The sequence below is a fragment of the Passer domesticus genome, chromosome 2 (assembly GCF_036417665.1).
Source record: "Passer domesticus isolate bPasDom1 chromosome 2, bPasDom1.hap1, whole genome shotgun sequence".
NCBI classification, from domain to species: domain Eukaryota; kingdom Metazoa; phylum Chordata; class Aves; order Passeriformes; family Passeridae; genus Passer; species Passer domesticus.
The window spans coordinates 107,684,078-107,702,639 of record NC_087475.1 but is presented as its reverse complement, the minus strand read 5'-3'; the positions used below and the strand labels follow the sequence as shown (position 1 = coordinate 107,702,639).

At 48.5% G+C, this 18,562-nt stretch overlaps 2 protein-coding genes across 3 annotated transcripts; one reads left to right on the top strand and one right to left on the bottom strand.

Moving 5' to 3' along the window:
* The first annotated feature begins 216 nt into the window (after positions 1–216).
* LPCAT3 (lysophosphatidylcholine acyltransferase 3) lies at positions 217–14,254 on the top strand. Of its 2 annotated transcripts, none has more exons than XM_064410486.1 (13): positions 217–427; positions 8,691–8,798; positions 8,909–9,015; positions 9,166–9,259; positions 9,343–9,380; positions 10,430–10,608; positions 11,018–11,126; positions 11,789–11,875; positions 12,164–12,330; positions 12,918–13,065; positions 13,599–13,757; positions 13,872–13,998; positions 14,115–14,254. In XM_064410486.1, the coding sequence occupies exons 1-12, from the start codon at positions 232–234 to the stop codon at positions 13,986–13,988; spliced, it is 1,509 nt and encodes a 502-aa protein (XP_064266556.1). In that variant the 5' UTR covers positions 217–231; the 3' UTR covers positions 13,989–13,998; positions 14,115–14,254. The 2 variants fall into 2 exon arrangements, with proteins under 2 accessions (XP_064266556.1, XP_064266557.1); XM_064410487.1 differs by lacking the exon at positions 217–427 and adding an exon at positions 1,862–1,999.
* Positions 14,255–14,685: 431 nt separating this feature from the next.
* On the bottom strand, positions 14,686–18,450 carry EMG1 (EMG1 N1-specific pseudouridine methyltransferase). Its single transcript, XM_064410489.1, has 6 exons — positions 18,285–18,450; positions 18,107–18,208; positions 17,707–17,848; positions 17,303–17,361; positions 15,772–15,921; positions 14,686–15,002 (listed from the first exon to the last, which is right to left on the bottom strand). The coding sequence occupies exons 1-6, from the start codon at positions 18,420–18,422 to the stop codon at positions 14,889–14,891; spliced, it is 705 nt and encodes a 234-aa protein (XP_064266559.1). The 5' UTR covers positions 18,423–18,450; the 3' UTR covers positions 14,686–14,888.
* Between the last annotated feature and the right edge of the window lie 112 nt (positions 18,451–18,562).

The window sequence follows — 18,562 nt, the reverse complement described above, 5'->3', positions numbered from 1 at the left end:
CCCGCCGCAGCCAATCGGCAGCCGCGCCCCGCCCCGCCCTCCCGGCCCCGCCCCGCCGCGCCCCCGACCCCGCCCCCGGCCGCCGTTCCCCCAATCATTGGCCGGCGGGGCCGGCCCGCGTCGCCGCCCACTCGCGGGTAACCTTTGCCTTAGTGCGCGCAGGGCCCTGCCCCGCTGCCACGGCCGCCCAATCGCAGGCGCGGCGGGGCGGGGCCGGCCGCGCCGCAGCCAATGGGCGCGCAGGGGGCCGCGCGCGGTGCGGGGGCCGCGCTGGCTGGTGCCGCTGCCGGGCTCGGGGCGCGACCGGCCGGCGGGGCGGCCGGCGGGAAGATGGCGGTGGCGGGCTCCGGCTGGAGCCTGGCGCGGCTGGCCGAGGCCCTGGGCTCGTCGGAGCAGGCGCTGCGCCTCATCCTGTCCATCCTCATGGGTAAGGCGGGGCGGGGGGAGACGGGGCTGGCGCCCCGGGCGGGGCTCCGCGCCCGCCGCGGGAACGGGCGACCCCGCCGCCGCCGCCGCCGCCGTGCCGCGCAGCGCTGGGCGCCGGGCATCGCTTCTCCCGCGCGGAGCCGCACCTGTGCCGGCGCCGCCGCGCCAGGCCACGTGTGCGCGCCCAGCCGGCGGCGGGATCCGCCGGCACCGGCACCGGCACCGCCCGTCCCGCCCGCAGCCCGCGGAGCGCCCGCCGCCGCCGCTGCCCCCGGCCCGCCCCGTGCGGAGCCGCAGCACGCCCGGTTTCCCCGCGGGAGGTCGGGGCGCGGTCCTGGCAGGCCGCCTGTGGAAGCGGGGCGAGGAGGAGCCGGGGGTGGCTGCGAAAGACCCCGATTTGGGTCCGTGTCCCCGGCACGGGAACTTTGTTTGGGATTGTCCCGTGAGTGCCCGGTGATGCGTGTGCATCCCGTGAGCGCGGGACCGGAGGGGTGTCCGCTCGGGAATCTCCGCAGCCCCCCAGGTGCTGCCCTGGGTGCAGGGACATCGCTGTCCGGGGACACGGCACCGCGGAGGAGAGGCGTGTCATCAGGGCACTGCCGGGCAGGGTGAGCAAAACCTCCCAGCTGAGTGCCAGCAGAACTGGGGTGATGTCCTGCGCTCCACCTGCAGCGCGAAGCGTGTTGCAAAACACAGGGTGCCTGCGCTTATGTAAACATGAGATGCTCGAGTTCCATGGGAAATGGTTAAGGCAGGGCTGGAGTTGTGGTGTGGGCTGGCGATTGAGGGGGAGGTTGTAGCTCCCAAAACATTAATTCAAGTGTATGTATACACGCTATCTGTGTAAATCTCTGCAGATGCTCAGGGGAAACTTTGGGTTGTGAAAGCATTTGGCGGTGTAGTCACCTAGCAGAAAAGAAATACAAGCTTTCCTCTGAACCCGAAAGTGTATTTGAAGTGATACAGCCACTACTGTGTCATCTGTCGCAATAAAGTTGCTTTGGCTAACTAGAAGTATAATATTTTTAAAGGAAATGCAAGCAAGAAAAACTGTGTCACTTCATAACCATGGTCTGCACCAGACTTACTTCTGCCTGATTTAGTTTATGATGTGTGAGATCAAACTGAGCAAAACATTCTTCCCATGAAGGGTCGATAGAGGAGACTGCACTGACTGTTGTTTTGAGCTCAAAAACGTAGAAGTTTGTTAAACCAAACTTCTATAAATAAAAAAATGAAGTAATAAGAAACACGCAGGACATGCACACAAGTCAGCGTTAATTAGTCTAGCAGCTCCCCACCTCCAAACGAGAAAAGTCCTGCTTTCCTTTCTCCCACGTCTCTCTCTGGTCCTTTAATTGCGATCTGATTGAATTTACTTGTTTGGCAGAAACCTAAACCAGAAAAGGCAGATAGTTCACTGCGAGGTTAGTCACCCGGATCAACCAAGGGACCAGTCTAACGAGTGCTGATGCAGAAAAGGTCCTAGAAAGTGTGTGTGGAGGCAGCCGCAGCAGAGATGGCTCTGCAGAATGCACCATGATCGTACTCTCCGAGCTGCTTCTTGCTAGCAGTAAGTTGGGGACGCGACTCTTGGGAGGGTGTTTCCTGCTCAGCGTCTTGTGGGTGAGCAGCAGCAGTTCTTTGAAGCGAACAGCAGATAATTATTGTCCTAATGGCGATAAGCGCTGCCTGCTGCAGTCAGCAGATTAAGGAAGCGTGAGACTCCTGTGTGCTGTTACAAATGCTCCACGTGCAGTGCCGACAGAAAGCCACTGAGATGCCACAGTGTCCTTCCCGAGGTAGGCCACTGTCTGTTTTACATAGTCTCAATGGATCTTTAGAATTTGTGTTAAAATTCTGGGGAGCAGGGCCCAGAAGACCGCTCACATCTCTCCTCTGCATGCCTCAAATGGATAAAGCAAACCAGGAGGCTGGAGCTGCACTTTTCCCTGTCCTTTCTCCCTAGCTCAGTATATTTTAATGAGATGCAGTGGCAGGCATAACTTCAGACAGAAGTCTCCAGGGCATGCAAAACAGCCCTGCCTGCTGTTTGGCACTCTTGCAGGTCATGTAGGTTGAACCACTCAGGCAGAGGGGACTGACCAGCCCTCCTGCTTAATGGGTGGGTAAGCCCTGGGTGGTGGTACAGCGTTATACCTGCACCATGACTTTAAAAGGAAGGGCCAAACGCTGCTCCAGAGCAACATGAGATGAGAGTGAGAGGAGTTCCTCAGCCCCGCACAAAGAAATGTTCGTTTAATTGCAGCTTAGTTTACAATCCTTTTAATCTCATTGGTAATGCAGCTAGTGCTGATGACCACTTCATAGGATGGCATGTGGTATAAATGAAAGGCATTTCTAAAAGCTGGAAGTGGCATTAGGACATTAACTATGGCTTTTCCTTCACTTCCTCCATTTCAGGTGTTTACATAGATTCAGGAAGAAAACTGTTTTTGTTGGCTGCATCTAATACTGCTGAATTATTTCAGGACAAGGCCATGAGGGTGAAGCATAGTTCCAAAGATGGACTAAAATGCCGTTGCTTATTTCTTCCTCTCTGATGCAGTTTCCCATCTACACTCTGCAGTTTTACTGTGACAACAGTTTCTAGGGTTTCACTTTCAGAGGATCACCACAAACCGGTAAAAATAGTCTTCTGAAAAAGAGGAAGAATCACAAAGGACTTTTCGACTTCTTACATTAATTTCTGAAGAGAGCTGAATTATTGTTGAAAAAATAGTCTGAATTTAGTCTGTTGATTCAGGATAAGTGTTTGCTTAGTAATGATCTGAAATAACCAAAAGAGGTCATTTAAAACTGTTGGCATTCTGACTTGACTGAAAAAAAATTAAATACAGGAGAGAACGAGAGAAGAAGAAAGAACATTCAAGAACTAAAACTAGAGTAGTCCTAAAGAGCACCACGTTGTTTCAATGAACAAGTAACAGCAAATTGCTGAGCAAATTATGGGGATTTCTGTCACAGTTTTGTATTTAAATCAGAGACAGGTTTACACATGCTGCAATTTTGAAGTAGAGACCACAGCTAGAATAGAGTCCCTTACCTGGATTGTACAAGATGAAAACCTTACTGCTGACTTCCCCCATGTAAAAATTTGCATAGACAACCTTTGCAGAAAGTACTTTGCAATTTGGCAGCAGTACCAACAGCAGGAATACCTGAAGCACAGTTCTGGACCCTGCCACTGTAAAAATTGCCATATGTCAGTACACTGATGTCTGTCAATTGTATGAGAATGTCTTTGAGAGATGAACTCTAGCTGGCACTCTTCAGCAGGGCCCAGAGTTCCCACTGGAGCTGCTCCAGTGGTGTGAAGGAGATAACAGGGTTTCTGTGCTGCTGCTCCTGTCCTCACATGAGAGGGGACAGATTTCTTTCCTGCATTTGTGCCCAAAGCACAAGCCAGGGCACAGGAGGCCTTATGGCACTGTGTATTTAATACTTTATGTTGCTCATGTTTCTTGCATGGCTGTACGATCCCAAAGAATTAAAGCTATTTATCTTACCATGATATTACACACTGACTTGCGAGCTACCTGCATAATATGGAGGGGAGCCAACATGCTGTTTACAGCCCTGAGCCAGAAATGACCCTGCTGGTTTGCCCAGGCCTGCCAGGAAAAGCATTCGGAAAGTGTTCTTTCATTCCATGGACATAGCAGGCAACTGCAGAAAGTAACACATTCTTACCCAATGGGTGCCAGAAACCTACTGCTTCACTTGCAAGTTGTCTTGTCTCCTCCTCTTCTACCTCTCATCAATTTTTTTACATACTCTGCTTCATGCTCCCTGCATCCTGAAGATTTTTAGGCTCAGTAAAATTCTTCTTGTCGTCACCCAAAATTTCTGGCTTATCCCAAATCAAGTTCCCAGCTGGTCAGCCAAGCAGGAACCTTACTGCAAGGGCTCATGAGCAACTGGTTCTGATGGGTAAGAGATGGGAGAATTTCTAAGAGGCAGCAATGTCATGTCATAAAACCAGCCCTGTCACAGGACACTCACGTGCTGCTTTGTTTCAGCTCCTAACTTCAAATACATCATTCCATCAATAGATGGAATTGAGTAATGCTACATACTGCCTGTGTCTACATTAGCAAGAGAATTGGTGCAGTAGGAGCAGACGTATAGAGCAGACTTGTCTGGGTTTTGAGCATTTGCTTTGGATTTGCCTCTGTCAGCTCATACACACTTACCACCCATTGATTGGAGTGTGTTTTCGGTTCAGTTTCGTGTGAAGAGTGCTCTGTTCACATGCTTTGAGACAGTTTTGTTATGCAAACTTAAGCACAATAAGTGGACTTTCAAGGTAAACTCCTGAGCTGAATTAAAATACTCATGTTTCTACACCCAGTGTTAAATAAGGTGTGGTACTTTTGCAGTGTTAGAAACAGAAAGGAATAAATTTGGAATTTAAACATTAGGTAAGGCTGATATTTTAACACTTTTTTCCCCTGTTGACCCATTTTTTCAGTTTTAGAATTCTTATAAAAAATGGAGATAATTGCCCTGTTGGACGTTAACAAAGGAGTAGTTAAATGTTCAGCAAAAGAGAGAAGAGGAAAAATAGAGGTGCTGGCTTGAAGATGAGATAGAGCTAGTGCATATCAAAGGGGAAATAAAGGGAGCAGAGATGAAAAGAATCTTTCTGCTGTTCTTATATGCAGCTTTATCTCTGGAAAAAGAGAGGCATCTTAATCACCCAGTCCAGAAGATGGCAAACTTGACAGCACTATTTTTTGCTTGGGATTAGTAGAACTTTTCTCCCGCCTAATCCACCTTCTTGATGATTGAACTTCTTTTGCTCATTTAGACTGTTGTATCTGTGGACCAGCTGGGCTTTGTGCAGTGGCCCATTGCTCTCCCAAATGGCCGTGGCCAAGAAGCTGAGCTTCTCCTTTCCTTCCATCTCCGTGGTTCTCTTAACCAGAGATCATCCTCTTGTTCAAGTGAAGTAAAAAAATAAAAATTACCTCAGTTGCTAATTCCATTCTATAGAAACTGTGCCTAGAGGGAAAACCCAGCTCTGTGTGCAGGCTGTTTTTCAGCTCCGTGGTGCATAGGGAAGAATGGGTTTGGATCAGAGGGTCCCTGCTGTTTTCTCCAGGAGTCTTGCAGCCGCTTTCCCGCCTCGGTCCCTTCTGCTTAGGGAGCCGTGAAAGGGGAGTTTGGCAGAGTGGGAGCTGCTGGGCAGAGCCTCTTGGCAGCAAGGAGCAGGGACTCTTGTCCTGTTGCTGTGAATGGCAGAAGCAAAGCAGCGCAGCCTTTCCTGCTGCTGGCATATCCAAAGGTGCCATCCAGCTTGCCAGAAGGCAACCATAACTCCAAAAGCTGCTGTGCTAATCCAGGCTGCTTCAGGGACGGGGTAGTGGGGCAGGAGTACTGATGTTGTTATCAGCAGAAATTGTTTGTTGTTTAATGGAGAGTTTATCAGCGTTCAGAAGGGCACAGGCCACATCAGAATGACCATTGCTACCCCGTATCTGCTGCCGTTTGGGGGTTAAAGTTTGTATCAGCAGCACGCAACTGGCCCAGTTGTAAAAGTGAGAAAATTGTCCCATGCAGCAAAACTGTAGGTAAAGTGCAGTCCAGAGTACTAACAAGTTACTCCAGATATCAGAAGAATTTAGGCTGATGTTGTGACTTTTGGACTGGAACAGCAGCCACGTAGTGCAAGACCAAGCTTTAAGTTTATAGTTTCTAAAAACATGGATGCAGTGTGTATTATTAGTAACTCTCTCTTTGCAAGGGTTCATGATTCTTTTTCCTTCAGAGCAGCATTACCCAAACTATGACATGATCTCCTGTGTACAGCTAAAAAGGAGCACAGCTGACAAATGAGACGGGTCTCAGAAAGAGTAAGAACATTAGTTACATTATAGTATTCAGTCATACTTTAATTATGTCTATAGAAATGGCTAGAGGGAAAAAAGTGTGGTAGAAATTGACTGGTTTGCAAAATATTAGTGGTTTTTAAGAGAGTGGTAGACCCTTGAAAATGAAGGTTTAAACCATGCATATTGATGAACAGCAGTCAATTGTGCTTTGCCTGTATTTCTGATTTTCTCCCCTTTGCTCAGAAGGGGAAAACATTTTTCCACAGTAAACCTCAGCTTTTTAACTTTTTATCTAATCTGATAGTAAAACTTTTTTACCACTTTCCATTTCTCAAAGCAGTTCTTCCTATGTTTTTTAAACTTCAGCAGGAAGATTGGCTCATGAACAAAGCATCCCCATTTGTATGTTTCTGAGTAAAAGGCCAGTAGAAAATACTACATTTTTTTCTTTCTCTTTTTTTAACCATGTGAATTGCTCTAATTCTTTGAGTTACTCCTGTATCCCCAGAGAGCCCGTGTGATGAACTCTTTGCCAATTCCCTCTTTCCCCCTCAGCTGGTGCTGGGGCCAGCAGTGAGGGTGGAACGGGACAGAAGTGGGCTGTGTAAAAAAAGCATGGAAGAGCGGGAAGGGAGAGGGATGGCTTGGGTAAGGCATTTTGTAGGGGAGTTTGGAGCCGCAGTTTTGGAAGCGAGAGCAGGCTGGATGTGCAGGAGGGAGGTTGCCAGGCTCTGGGAGCGGAGAGCCATGGTATGTGGGGCTGGCCAGAAAGCAGCCTGTGGCGTGGAAACCGGCGTGGGACACAAAAGGAGGAAGGAACAGCAACAAGGAGGCAGGGAAAACCGAAAGAGGGGTGGCAGGAGGCTGAGGAAATGGGGAGCAGCAGCTCGGTTTCAGGAGGCAGCAAGTACACATCTGGACGCAGCAAAACATGAGCCCAAAAGGATCTAGAAAAGAGCCCCAAAGTCCCCAACTCCAGGGCTCCCTCCCAAGGGATTTGTGGGGTTGGAGAGGGCCTTAAAATGGCCCCAGCTTGTGAGCACTGCCAGACATGTATTTAAATAACATGACAGAGTTTCTCATTTCCTCTCCCAGTAGTGACTAGACTTGGCCTTGCTTATTGGAAGCCTTCCATCCATCATACACTTCTCGGCAGAATGTGCATTTCATCACCTTTTATTACTGCTGCATATAAAACATGACCACCTCCTGCTACTGCTACTCCATTAGTGCAGGTAGCAGAGCTCCATCCGCTGCTCCTGATTTCAGCCAGGATGATAAGTAGTGTGGATGCCAGTATTGTGGTATGTGATGAATTTCCCCTTTTTTTGAGCAGGGTAGAGAGAACACACAGGCTTGCAACGTAGGGCAATAAAGTTACAAGATGCCAGAATTAAAGTGGCTTCTTGTATCCTAGTTCAGTGCCTTGTGCACATGCTTTTAGAAAAGCTAATTGCAACACTTCCTGTGCCACTGTGTATTAAGACATATTATATTTACTGTCTAATGTGGCAGTATTTATTGCATGCTTCGTGAAACTCACCTAGACAACAGAATTTAATTGAGTTGTGGTGTTCTGTGTGACGCTTCTCTCTGTACTACCAGAGTGCTTCACAAATGTTTGCTTCTCACTTGAGCCACAGATGAATAATCTGGAGGCATTCCTAACTTAGACTAGGAGTTACCTCACAGAAAATGCAAGGAAGAAATCCCTTCCACTTTTCTTAGCTGCTCCATATGAAATGCTTCTGAGGGTTTTTTTTAATCCAAAAATACCACATGCGTAGTACCAGTGGATTTTAGTTACAGCTTTGTATACCCAGTAGTTCACAAATCAGATGCAAATCCGAAGTTGCAGGGTTAGAAAAGCGAGAGTATCATACTGGAGGTCACCTGAGGAGATCTGAAATTAAAGCTGAAAGAGCTCATTGAGGTGGGAGTGGGACTGAAGTTTTTTGGACATTTGTCATGGTTTAACCATATTAACCATAAAGTTTTTCCCTTCCCCCCCCTTTTATTTTTATCTAGTTTCTTGCCATGTTCATTGTATTTGTCACATAATTTGGAAATTAATCACAGGCTAAAGTGTGATTCATGTATTTTAGCATTATCCATCTCATATATTGAATGAGGCCAGAAAATGTAATCCTGTAATTTTTTGCACTTCAATGTCTGTTTTGCTACAATTATGTTCCTGTTAAAGTATTTTCTTCTGTACAGAGTAATTCATCTGGAGTCTGTCTCCCAAGATGCAAATGCAGTATCAGGAATTAACACCATGCCCTGTGTTGATCGTGTGTGATGTAAAGTACCTAATGACATGTTCAGAAAGGCTATAGTTTGGTTCATGACAAATACTTGTCTAAACTTATTTACAGCTCTTCCTTATTTTTTTTTTCCTCTCAGGATATCCTTTTGCCTTGTTCCAGCGCTATTTCCTCTTCCAGAAGGAGACCTACCTCATTCACCTCTACAACGTGTTCACAGGACTCTCAATTGCTTACTTCAATTTTGGTAAGATGAGTTTGGGAAGAGAGAGCTGCCTGGCCCAGGGCATGCTGCGATTTGGGAGGACCTATACATGTAATTTCTATTTCTCATCTCTCTCTTTTTCCTGCCCACAGGGACACAGTTTTTCCATTCCCTGATATGTGTCCTAATCCAGTTCCTGATACTGAGACTAATGGGTCGCACAATCACTGCCGTCATCACCACATTTCTCTTTCAGATGGTAAACCCTCTTTCTTACTCCCTGGGTTTGTAGAAGGGAGGCCTCTGTTCAGTTTAGCACTTCAGTAGCAACTGTGGGTGGAGAAGTGGAGGCAGATCAAAACCAGCTGGAGGAATTAGTTTGAATAACCCAAACAATGGTTTCTTTCAGACATACCTTATGGCTGGATATTACTTCACAGCCACAGAGCATTATGACATCAAGTGGACAATGCCACATTGTGTCTTGACACTTAAGTTGATTGGTGAGTGACACCTCTCTTCTCTCTCTTGCACTCTGCAAGCTGAGCCCATCCCAGGGCTTCAAGTCACTGTTTCTCACCTCTAGGTCTGGCCATTGATTACTATGATGGAGGAAAAGATCCGGTGAGTTAGACACCATTTCTCCGTCATTCCATGCTGTCCCAGTGAGCTAGAGATCAGAAAATCAAGTTCAAAGGATGTGAGTTAGCAAGCTGCATTGTTAAGTAAAAGCCACAGCTGAGAGGGGAGCTTCTGGGAGTGTTTGAGGGCACTGAATTCTAGACTGGAACAAAATAATTTGGAACAGAGAGTAGTGATTAGAGATGGACAGAAGTTGTTCCAGTTATGTCAGAATATTACTCTGCACCCTTCCAAATTCCCCAGCATCTCCTTCCCCCAAATCTATTGCTTTAGATTCCCAATCACTGATGCTCTGTGTCTTGTGGGTAGTGTACCTTTAACTTGCAGACAATCAGTACTGCATCTCAGTTCCCATTTTCCTTTCCTTTGATTAGTCTTATCATGTGCTTGTCAATGGTTGCCCTTTACCATTTGTTAGGACCCTGTGTTTAGCTCACAGAAACAAAGCAGTTGCACAGCACAGTGTGTGGGAGAGGGCAATACACATGCTACAGTCCCTCAATCCTGCTTCAAGTACCTGTATTCCCCATTTCCTGTTTGAGGCCTGACCAAGTCTGTAGCATCCATGGAATCACTGCTGACTGCAGGAAAATGAGGTCAAAATGAAACTTCCTGACCTGAAGCTTCAAGTATTTAAAAACAATTTTTGCATCAAGAAATAGGAATTGTAGCATGATAAGGTCTTGGGAGAGTACATGAAATTACAGTCAGGTACTGGAATAGATCAGATACAGTGCTCCTACTATGCCTACTCTGCTCCCAGGGATGCATGTCAGTGGATCCCTTCCATGTTTGGAGCTTATTTGGGAATAGAGACCTGTGTAACTGGTCTCAGCCATTGGATCTTGTTGCTGTTTGGAGGGGGTGGGCACAGAGGGCTGGGGAGAGGAATGGACATGAAGTACAAAGTGTAAAGTTCCATGTCCATGGGGAGCAAGAACTGAAACCAGTAAGAAGGCAGGGTGAGGACCTAACATCCAGAGCTGGGTGAAATTCCTGGGATGATGTTAATGCCACTCCCTTTGGTGCAGGAGTTCCTGACCCCTGAGCAGCAGCGATTTGCTGTTCGGGGGGTTCCTACCTTGCTGGAGGTCTCAGGATTCTCCTATTTCTATGGTGCCTTCATGGTTGGGCCTCAGTTCTCCATGACAGACTATCAGAAACTGGCAAGGGGTGAGATGACTGACGTTCCAGGCCAGAGACCCAATAGGTAATACAAAGCTGCTTGGCTTCTCCCCTTCCTAAGATCCTAGAAAGCTGGCTCCTCCACGTTCCCTGCAGCAGACTGCCTTCTCACCTGAACGCAGAACTACTGTAACCAGGGGTGATTTATGAAACAAGGCAGTCTTTCAAAAGTCGCTCATAATTCTGCTTAATGTCCCGGCATTGTTCCAGGGCATGAACATCAACAACCATTTGACATCTTTAGTACAGACTCAGTTCCAACCTGGTGATGTTTGCATCCCAGCTTCCAAATGGAGGCATCTGCTGCAGTGGAATGTGGTGACCCCCTGTCGCTGTCTCCCCTACCTCCTCCTCTCCACCTCTGTTTTTAAAACTATGAGTTTGATGGTCTCTTTCCAAGGCATTTCTTTGACCTTGGTATTTTTCTTTCTCAGTTTTGTGCCTGCTCTCAAGCGTCTGAGCCTGGGTCTCTTGTTTCTAGTAACCTACACCTTGTCAAGCCCCTATGTGTCTGATGAGTACCTCACCTCAGATGAATATATGGTATGTATTCACTTGGCCTTGTGGGGTGTGGAAGAATTCCACTTCTCTGATGGGCACTGGATCTACAAGAGTGGAATTATTTTTTTTATTTCCTTTTTTTTTGGCCTCAATTTAACAATAAATCGGCAACTAGTGATAGGATTTTCCACAGCTAATTTGGCTTTACTGCCTGTCTTGATGATTCCACCTGATGCAGAACAGGAATCTGTTAAGCAGAACTGAAACAAACAAAAACTTCCACAAACGGATAATTGATCTTAAATGCTACTGTTGCTTCTCATACCTAACGTATATATTTTATGACCTTGTAATGACTTTCCACTTAACCATTATGTGCAAAGAATTTCACTAGAGTAACTTGTAAGGCTTACCATAATCTTTGACGTTCTTGGAAAGCTCCTAACAAATAACTCCTACTGTCAGATTATCAGCAAGCATTTTGATTATGCTAATCCTAGAGTCTTCCCAAACCCTACACATTTCAATACAGCCAAATATTACCAAAGGAAAGAGAATGATGTGTAAGTTTGCATAAGCCTGGCAGCCCAGTCTGTGTGTCTTAACACAGATAAAAACAAAAGACCATGATGAAATACCTTGTGTCATTATGGCCACTCAACTCCAGGTTTTATTTTTACTCTGTTTCACTCTTATCTCTGCAGGAGAAGCCTTTCTGGTTTCGTTGTGGTTACATATTGATCTGGGGCAAAATGATACTCTACAAATACGTAACTTGCTGGCTTGTTACGGTGAGTCTAAATGTCATTCCAGAAGCAAAAGACAAATTAATAAAGGTCCAAGCCTCTTGGACTTAGCACTAAATGGAAGAAATCCAAATATCTGGAGATCGGTGCAGGTCAGTTCAGCTTGCTTTAAGTTAGCAAAGGCTAGCTAACTAAAAGGCAGTTTTTAATCCATTTGTTCTGTCTGTAGTGATGCTCTCAACACAGTGAGAGTCAGCATTTCCTCAGCTCTGCTTCTCCAGCAAAACTAGGGCAATGTTTTCATCTTATCTTTCTTGTGCATTTTTTTGATAGGAAGGAGTCTGCATCCTTGTTGGTCTGGGGTACAATGGGAAAGACCAGAACGGAAAGCCTTTGTGGAATGCCTGTGCCAACATGAAGGTCTGGCTGTATGAGACAACACCTTTGTTCACAGGGACCATTGCTTCTTTCAACATCAACACCAATGCTTGGGTGGCCCGGTGAGCAGGACAAAATCCTCCTTCTGTAATGTGTCAGTTCTGTTCTGTCAGCAGAACCAAGACCTTAGGCTAAGCAGGAGCATTAGAGGAAGAATCTGCCAGTTTTCAGTTTGTGCACCTTTTTCCATATTTTGCTGCTGTGCCTTAGAAACAGGTTATTGGGGTACTGGGTTAGAGGGGTCTGGAAGAGCAGTTCATTAATAAAGGCAAGCAGCTGATGGCAGCAGAGACTAGAATGGGAATCTACAGCAAGCCCTTGGGGCTGCCTGCCTGCTCAGCCAGCCACAGAGCTGCTCTGACAGCTGCTTCCTGCATCATGGCTCTTGGTGCTCCCCACTCCAAACCTGGATGGGTTTTGGTTCAGCACTTGCTGAGACCCACAGCCAAATTGTATGTAATGACCCCCCTCTCCCCCTTGTAGCTGGGATTCCTTTAAGAATGTTTTGATGTAGGTTTTGCCCTGGTCATGCTGCTCCTGCCACCACGGAGTGTGCAAAGGCATCGGGTCCCCTGGGCCCTTCATCCCTGACACAGCCAGGGGAGGGCAGGGAATAACCTGGGAGTACATTGTTTCTTTTCTGCTCTAGCTACATCTTCAAGCGCTTGAAGTTCCTGGGCAACAAACTGCTGTCACAGGCACTGGCCCTGTTCTTCCTGGCCATCTGGCACGGGCTGCACTCTGGCTACCTGGTGTGCTTTCAGATGGAGCTGCTGATAGTCATCGTGGAAAGACAGGTATGCTTTGTCTGCCTTACCAGAATGGGGGGGGCTGTGTTAGCCTCTGCCCCTGAGTCTGGAAAGTAGCACTCCAAAGGCTTCACTTACATTAAATATGAAAAATAGCTGCTCACTTTGGAATTGGTTTTCAAGCATGGCAGGGTTTTGTTCTGAAGAGTTCAGTAGGTTGCTGTCTTCTGTGTGTGCAAACCATAAATATATTGCAGAAGCTGACAGGGAGAGAACCAGAAAACTTGGCATATGAGTAGAGGGTGGCTGAAGTGCTTGGCAGCTGGAAAGACTGGAGGACAAGCACATGAGCTGAATGCTTCTGTTAAAACTCCTAGTACTGCAGGAACAATATTCTTTATTAAGATGTATTTTCTTAATTAAAACCTTGGCCAGGACAGGGGATTTACCTACTTTTTAGATTAGCTGCTTACTAAAACACATTTTACACAGCTGGATAGAGAACTTTGGCCCCAGAGCCTGCATATACAGCCACAGGACATCCAACTGGTGAGAATTCTGCTTTCTTTTCTTTAAATTAGGCCATGAACCTTGTTCGGGACAGTCCTGCCCTAAGCACTTTGGCCTCCATCACTGTCTTGCGGCCCATCTTCTACGTGCTGCAGCAGACTAACCACTGGATGTTCATGGGTTATTCCCTGGTGCCATTTTGCCTCTTCACCTGGGACAAATGGATGAAGGTATTTAGAAGCCAAAGATGACCCACATGGTCAACCCTGTTCCCTCCATCCCCTCCCCTGTGTTCTTGGCTTAAAGCTGGCTGCTGATCCCCAACCCTGCCTTTCTCTTTACAGGTGTACAGATCTATTTATTTCTTCGGCCACGTGTTGTTCTTCACCTTACTGCTGGTGTTGCCTTACATTCGCAGATTAATCGTGCCACGAAAAGAAAAGTTAAAAAGAGCAGAGTAACAGCCAAAAGGTAAGGCTGTATGAGGTAGGGACCAGGAAGTCAAGTGGGGCAGCAATGCTGCAGCCCAGGGCGAAAGGCAAACATGGAATCAACCGAAGCAAATCTAGGGCGCCTCTGTTTTTCAGATTGTACCACCTGTGCATTCGTAGGAGTTGATTTAACACTCCGGAAGCAAAGCATCACCTGCCAAGTTTGCTGTGTTGAAGTATGACTATTTTTCAACGCAAGGAGGGGGAAGGAGAAAGCACAGGGTCAGAGACCCGAAAGGAGGGGATCCGAGCGAGCCTCCTTGAGACCCTCCACCTTCTGTCTGTTGCCTTATCTCTGCCGCCCCGCGGCCGGCACTCGTCTCTCCGCTGATACCAGATGATTGTACCACACTCACGGCAGGTGCTGCGTTGGATTGGAGCCACCTTCTGACTTTTCTACGTTTGTCATCTAAGATAAAAATTGCTCCTGGTCTTTTTAACATCGGCTTCAGCTCCTTTCCTCTTGGGTGCCTCGGTGTGGGAGTGTGAACTGTCACATGCCGCCGAGCAATGCGATCCTACAGGACCGAGTGACACCAGGGTGAGCAGGGCACAGCTAAGAATTCCAGTTCTGTGACAAATTTGGGCCAAGTCCCTGCTATAAGGGGATCCAGCCTGCCCACATATGAAAAATGAGAAAGTAAAATTCACAGGCGATTTTTACTCAAAAAAAGGTACCTTTAATAGGAGGAAAAAGGGTCAGTGGGGCAGTCCGTTTAAAGTCTCATTGCTTCAGAAGCTCCAAGGACGAAGTTGAAGTGTTTTCCAGGAGCCCAAAGCTGCACCAGGTCCACACCCAAGTCAAAGAGCCCTTCCAGAATGTGAAGTCACTGTATACAAGTCCATCATGACAGCAGTAGCAGCAGAAGCTCATACTACTCCCCACACTTCCTCAAAGGCAGTAGTAATTTTAGCACACGTCAGGGCAGCAGAAAGGGGATAGTTGCTGATGGAGACCATCTTTTCTGTGTAGTCAACATTGACCTGGGAGAAGAGGGGGGGAAATAGAAAAAAAAAATTACCAAGTTGCAAAAAGTTTTCACTGAGCCCCATCTCCATTAAAACAAGAAAGACAAGGAGCCACTGGAGAGGGTGCAGCAGAAGCAAGAAAGATTATTAGGACATGGAACCACCTCTTATGAGGAGAGACTGCAGGGCCTGTTTTGTCTAGGGAAGGGAAGACTGACAGGGGATCTCATTAATACACATAAATATCTCTAGGGCAGGTGCCAAGAGGATGGTGCCAGACTCTTTCCTCTGGTGCCCAGCAACAGGGCAAGGAGCAGTGGCCACAAACTAAAACACAAGAAGTTTCACCACAACATGAGGAAGAACTTCTTTATGATGAGGGTAGCAGAGCACTCAACGTGCTGCCCAGGGAGGCTGCGGAGTCTCCCTCTCTGGAGACATTCAAAATCCGCCTGGACATGTTCCTGTGTCACCTGCTCCAGGTGACCCTGCCTTAGCAGGGGGTTGGACTGGATGATCTCCAGAGATCCCTTCCAACCCTAAGAACTGCAGAGGCACAGTATTTCCTCAGCAGGGAAACTGCCAGCCTTCACTAATGCCCTCACTTGGGAGGGACAACAATCCCATGTGTTGCAGTTTTGGGCCTTTTTTTGACAAGCATACAGGGGAAAATGGGGGGCTGGGTGGAGGGGAAACCAAGCCACAAAAGGGCAGATAAAACCTCCATTCTCAGAACAAGACTGAAACCATTTCACAACCCCAGATAAGGGATGCACACACTTACTGAGCCATGGGCAAAAGCTCCCACCACAACGACAACTGGCTCTGCTGCAGGAACCAGCTCACGCAGATCTGACACCTGTGGCACTGCAAAAGAGGTGCCAATCTTCATACAGCCCACGGGCAGGTGGTCAGTGACTGGATTTTTAATCACCTGCAGAAAGCAGAAAATTAACAGGGGTGTAGAGGTCACAGACCCTGACACCTAGCTAGATGCACTGTTTGCTAAAAGCAACAAACAAAAAATTCATCAGCTGGTTGCATCAGGAGCTCATGACTGGTGCATCTGGAGCAGTCCATCCTCATTGTCCATGGTATTTACAAAATACAGTGGTGCTGTCATTCCATAACCAACATTAAGTACACAATTCAACATCACAGACCAAAACTCAAATCCCCTTGAGGTACACATCCTGTTTCCCTGTCCCCCTGATTACCCACCAAGTACACCCAGGTCCTTGAGCAAAAACAATCCCAGATGGGTTGAGGTATGCCCAGGGTACAGGTGATGTAGAGGTACATGAGTCTTGGCTGTGGGGGAGCAGCAGAATGAGTAGCAGAGCTCCCCATGAGCAGCAGCACAATTCCTGAGTAATCCAGAATTCCACAGGACCTTCTCCAAGTGACAGCAGGCAGTACAGAATAGCCAGGAGAAGCTGAGGCACAGCACTGCTCCCAGGAAAAGCACCCCAAACACCACCTTCTCCTTCAAAGAAGCCATGAAGGACTCATTGGGTAGCAGGGTCAGGATGCCCAGCACAGGGACAGAACAAACCCCAGCAGCTGTGTCCAGATGTTGCCAGTGTGTACCTGGAAAACCCTCTTGAAGCTGGCACAGAGGGATGGGCATGGAGGACCTGTAGTCCCCTTTAGACAATTCTGTCTCATCTTGGCTGGCAAGCAGGCTGCTGCTGGGATTTAAAACCAGTCTCCTTCTCTGGGGAATCCAGATTTTCCAGAAGAAAGTTACAACACACGTTTAAGTCACGGTTAGTTCTCCTTTGCTTCTGGGAGTCCTGCTGACCTGTGTCCTCAGGGAGGTGCACTGGCTAGGGCCAAGCCTCCTCTGCCAAGATGACATCACCATCAGCTGCTTTTCTGGCATTTCCAGCAACAAGTTCATCCGAGGAATTCAATACCATGATAAATCCTTTGTCCCTGTGGTTTATCCAGTCTTCCCCTCTATGACTGCAGAAGCCATTCAAGTTAATTGTATCTTCATTTCCACCTCTCTCTGCCTTTTTGAAAGGTGTACCCAAGAAGTGTCAGTGTCCAGGCGTGGCAGTCAGGCTCACATGAGGAGACAGATCCCTCAGCTCCAAGGACAGGTGTGTTTGGGGTTTCCTTCCTGCAGCAGCAGCTCCTGGCATGTGGGAGAGCCCCCCTGAAACCTGGGCCCCCCAGCAAGGATGGGCTGGGATAGAATAGCAACCACACCCACAACCAAAACCACACCTCCCCCCTCAGGAAAAAGTCCCTCCTGCAGTGCCATTAGAATGTTGCAACCTCAGAGTGAACAGTTACAGAATATTTACCTTCAGCAGTTTCTGAGGCCCATCAGCTGCTCTAACGCTGAGCTTATGCAGCAGCTGAACTGGCAAAGAGAAAACAAGAAAAAAAATCACTTAAGCTGTGTGGTGATTTGCTGGAGGAATCCCATGCTTTGCCTGAGCTGAGGTACACAAAAAGTCCACCTTTAGAGCTCCTATCACAGCCTGAAAAAACTTATTTTGCTGACAGCACAGCCTCCTGCAGGCACTCCCCCCTGTGCTGGGGAAGGCATCCTGGAATGTCCCAGAAAGGGACTTTCACTTCTCTGCTCTTTTGTCTCTTTCACATTTTAAGGTCAGTGCCAGTTTTTGACTTTTCCCAAAGCTCCCCCAGTCCTGACCACCCTCCTGCATTATTCTATAGCTGGTGCAGAGTTTAAATCACCTACCCATGAGACCACAGAATCGATCAAAAGTTCTTGGGATTCTGGTTTGGGGATTGACCTCAATGAGAACATTCTTCTTGGTATGGATATAAACCTGCAGGAGCCCAGCCCGATTCAGGGGGCTGTCCATCAGCATCAGGAGACTCTGAAAGCAAAAAGCACACGGCAGCGGGAATAGAAAGGCACAGGAGAGAGAATTCCAGGGAAACTGGCGGTTAGCCCCCACAAACGCAGAAGGGGCTGACAGCTCATCCCGCTATGGCATGCTAAGAAATCAAGCCCAGACCCCAACAGCGGCTCAGCCCAAAGACCCCCAGCGTAGCGGGGGAGGCCAAGCTCGGCCCGGGCCGCGGGGGCCCCAACAGCGGAGCCCCGGTGCCGAGCCGCCCGGAGCCGGCCCTACCTGGTGCGCGATGTCAGGCCGCACCTCCCCGGGGTCCCGGCCGTTCCGCAGCAGCAGCGCCTTGTGCTTGTCGCAGTTGAGCAGCTCGAACGTCTTCCCCACCTAGGGCCAGAGCACGGGCGGGTCAGCGGGGAGCGAGAGCGCCGCCGGCCCCGCCCCGATCTCCCGCCGCCCGCACCTTCACGGTCTCCAGACTGGCCCCCTCCAGCACGACCAGGAGCCGGCGCTGCCCGCGGGGCCGCTTGGCCTCCAGCGAGCGCCCTTCATCTTCCTCCCGCTCCCCGCCGTCCCCACGTGCCCGCCTGGGCGCCGCCATTTTGTCACGCGGCCCCGCCGGCCCCGCCCCGGGCCCGCCCTTCCCGCCGCGGCCACCCAAGATGGCGCCGGGGCGCGCCCTCTATCTGGCTCCGGCCGGACCCGCTTCCGGAGCGCCGCGGCCGCCGCGCCGGAAGGCGA

Bases quoted from the DNA above. Each gene is read 5' to 3' on its own strand.
- EMG1 (XM_064410489.1), bottom strand. From the start codon at position 18,422: ATGGCGGCGCCCAGGCGGGCACGTGGGGACGGCGGGGAGCGGGAGGAA. The intron at 18,209-18,284 runs GTGCGGGCGGCG...CTCTGGCCCTAG, and splicing joins CCAGTCTGGAGACCGTGAAG to GTGGGGAAGACGTTCGAGCT. The intron at 17,849-18,106 runs GTAGGGCCGGCT...TTTTGCTTTCAG, and splicing joins GGCCTGACATCGCGCACCAG to AGTCTCCTGATGCTGATGGA.
- LPCAT3 (XM_064410486.1), top strand. From the start codon at position 232: ATGGGCGCGCAGGGGGCCGCGCGCGGTGCGGGGGCCGCGCTGGCTGGT. The intron at 8,799-8,908 runs GTAAGATGAGTT...TCCTGCCCACAG, and splicing joins AATTGCTTACTTCAATTTTG to GGACACAGTTTTTCCATTCC. The intron at 10,609-11,017 runs GTAATACAAAGC...TTTCTTTCTCAG, and splicing joins CCAGGCCAGAGACCCAATAG to TTTTGTGCCTGCTCTCAAGC.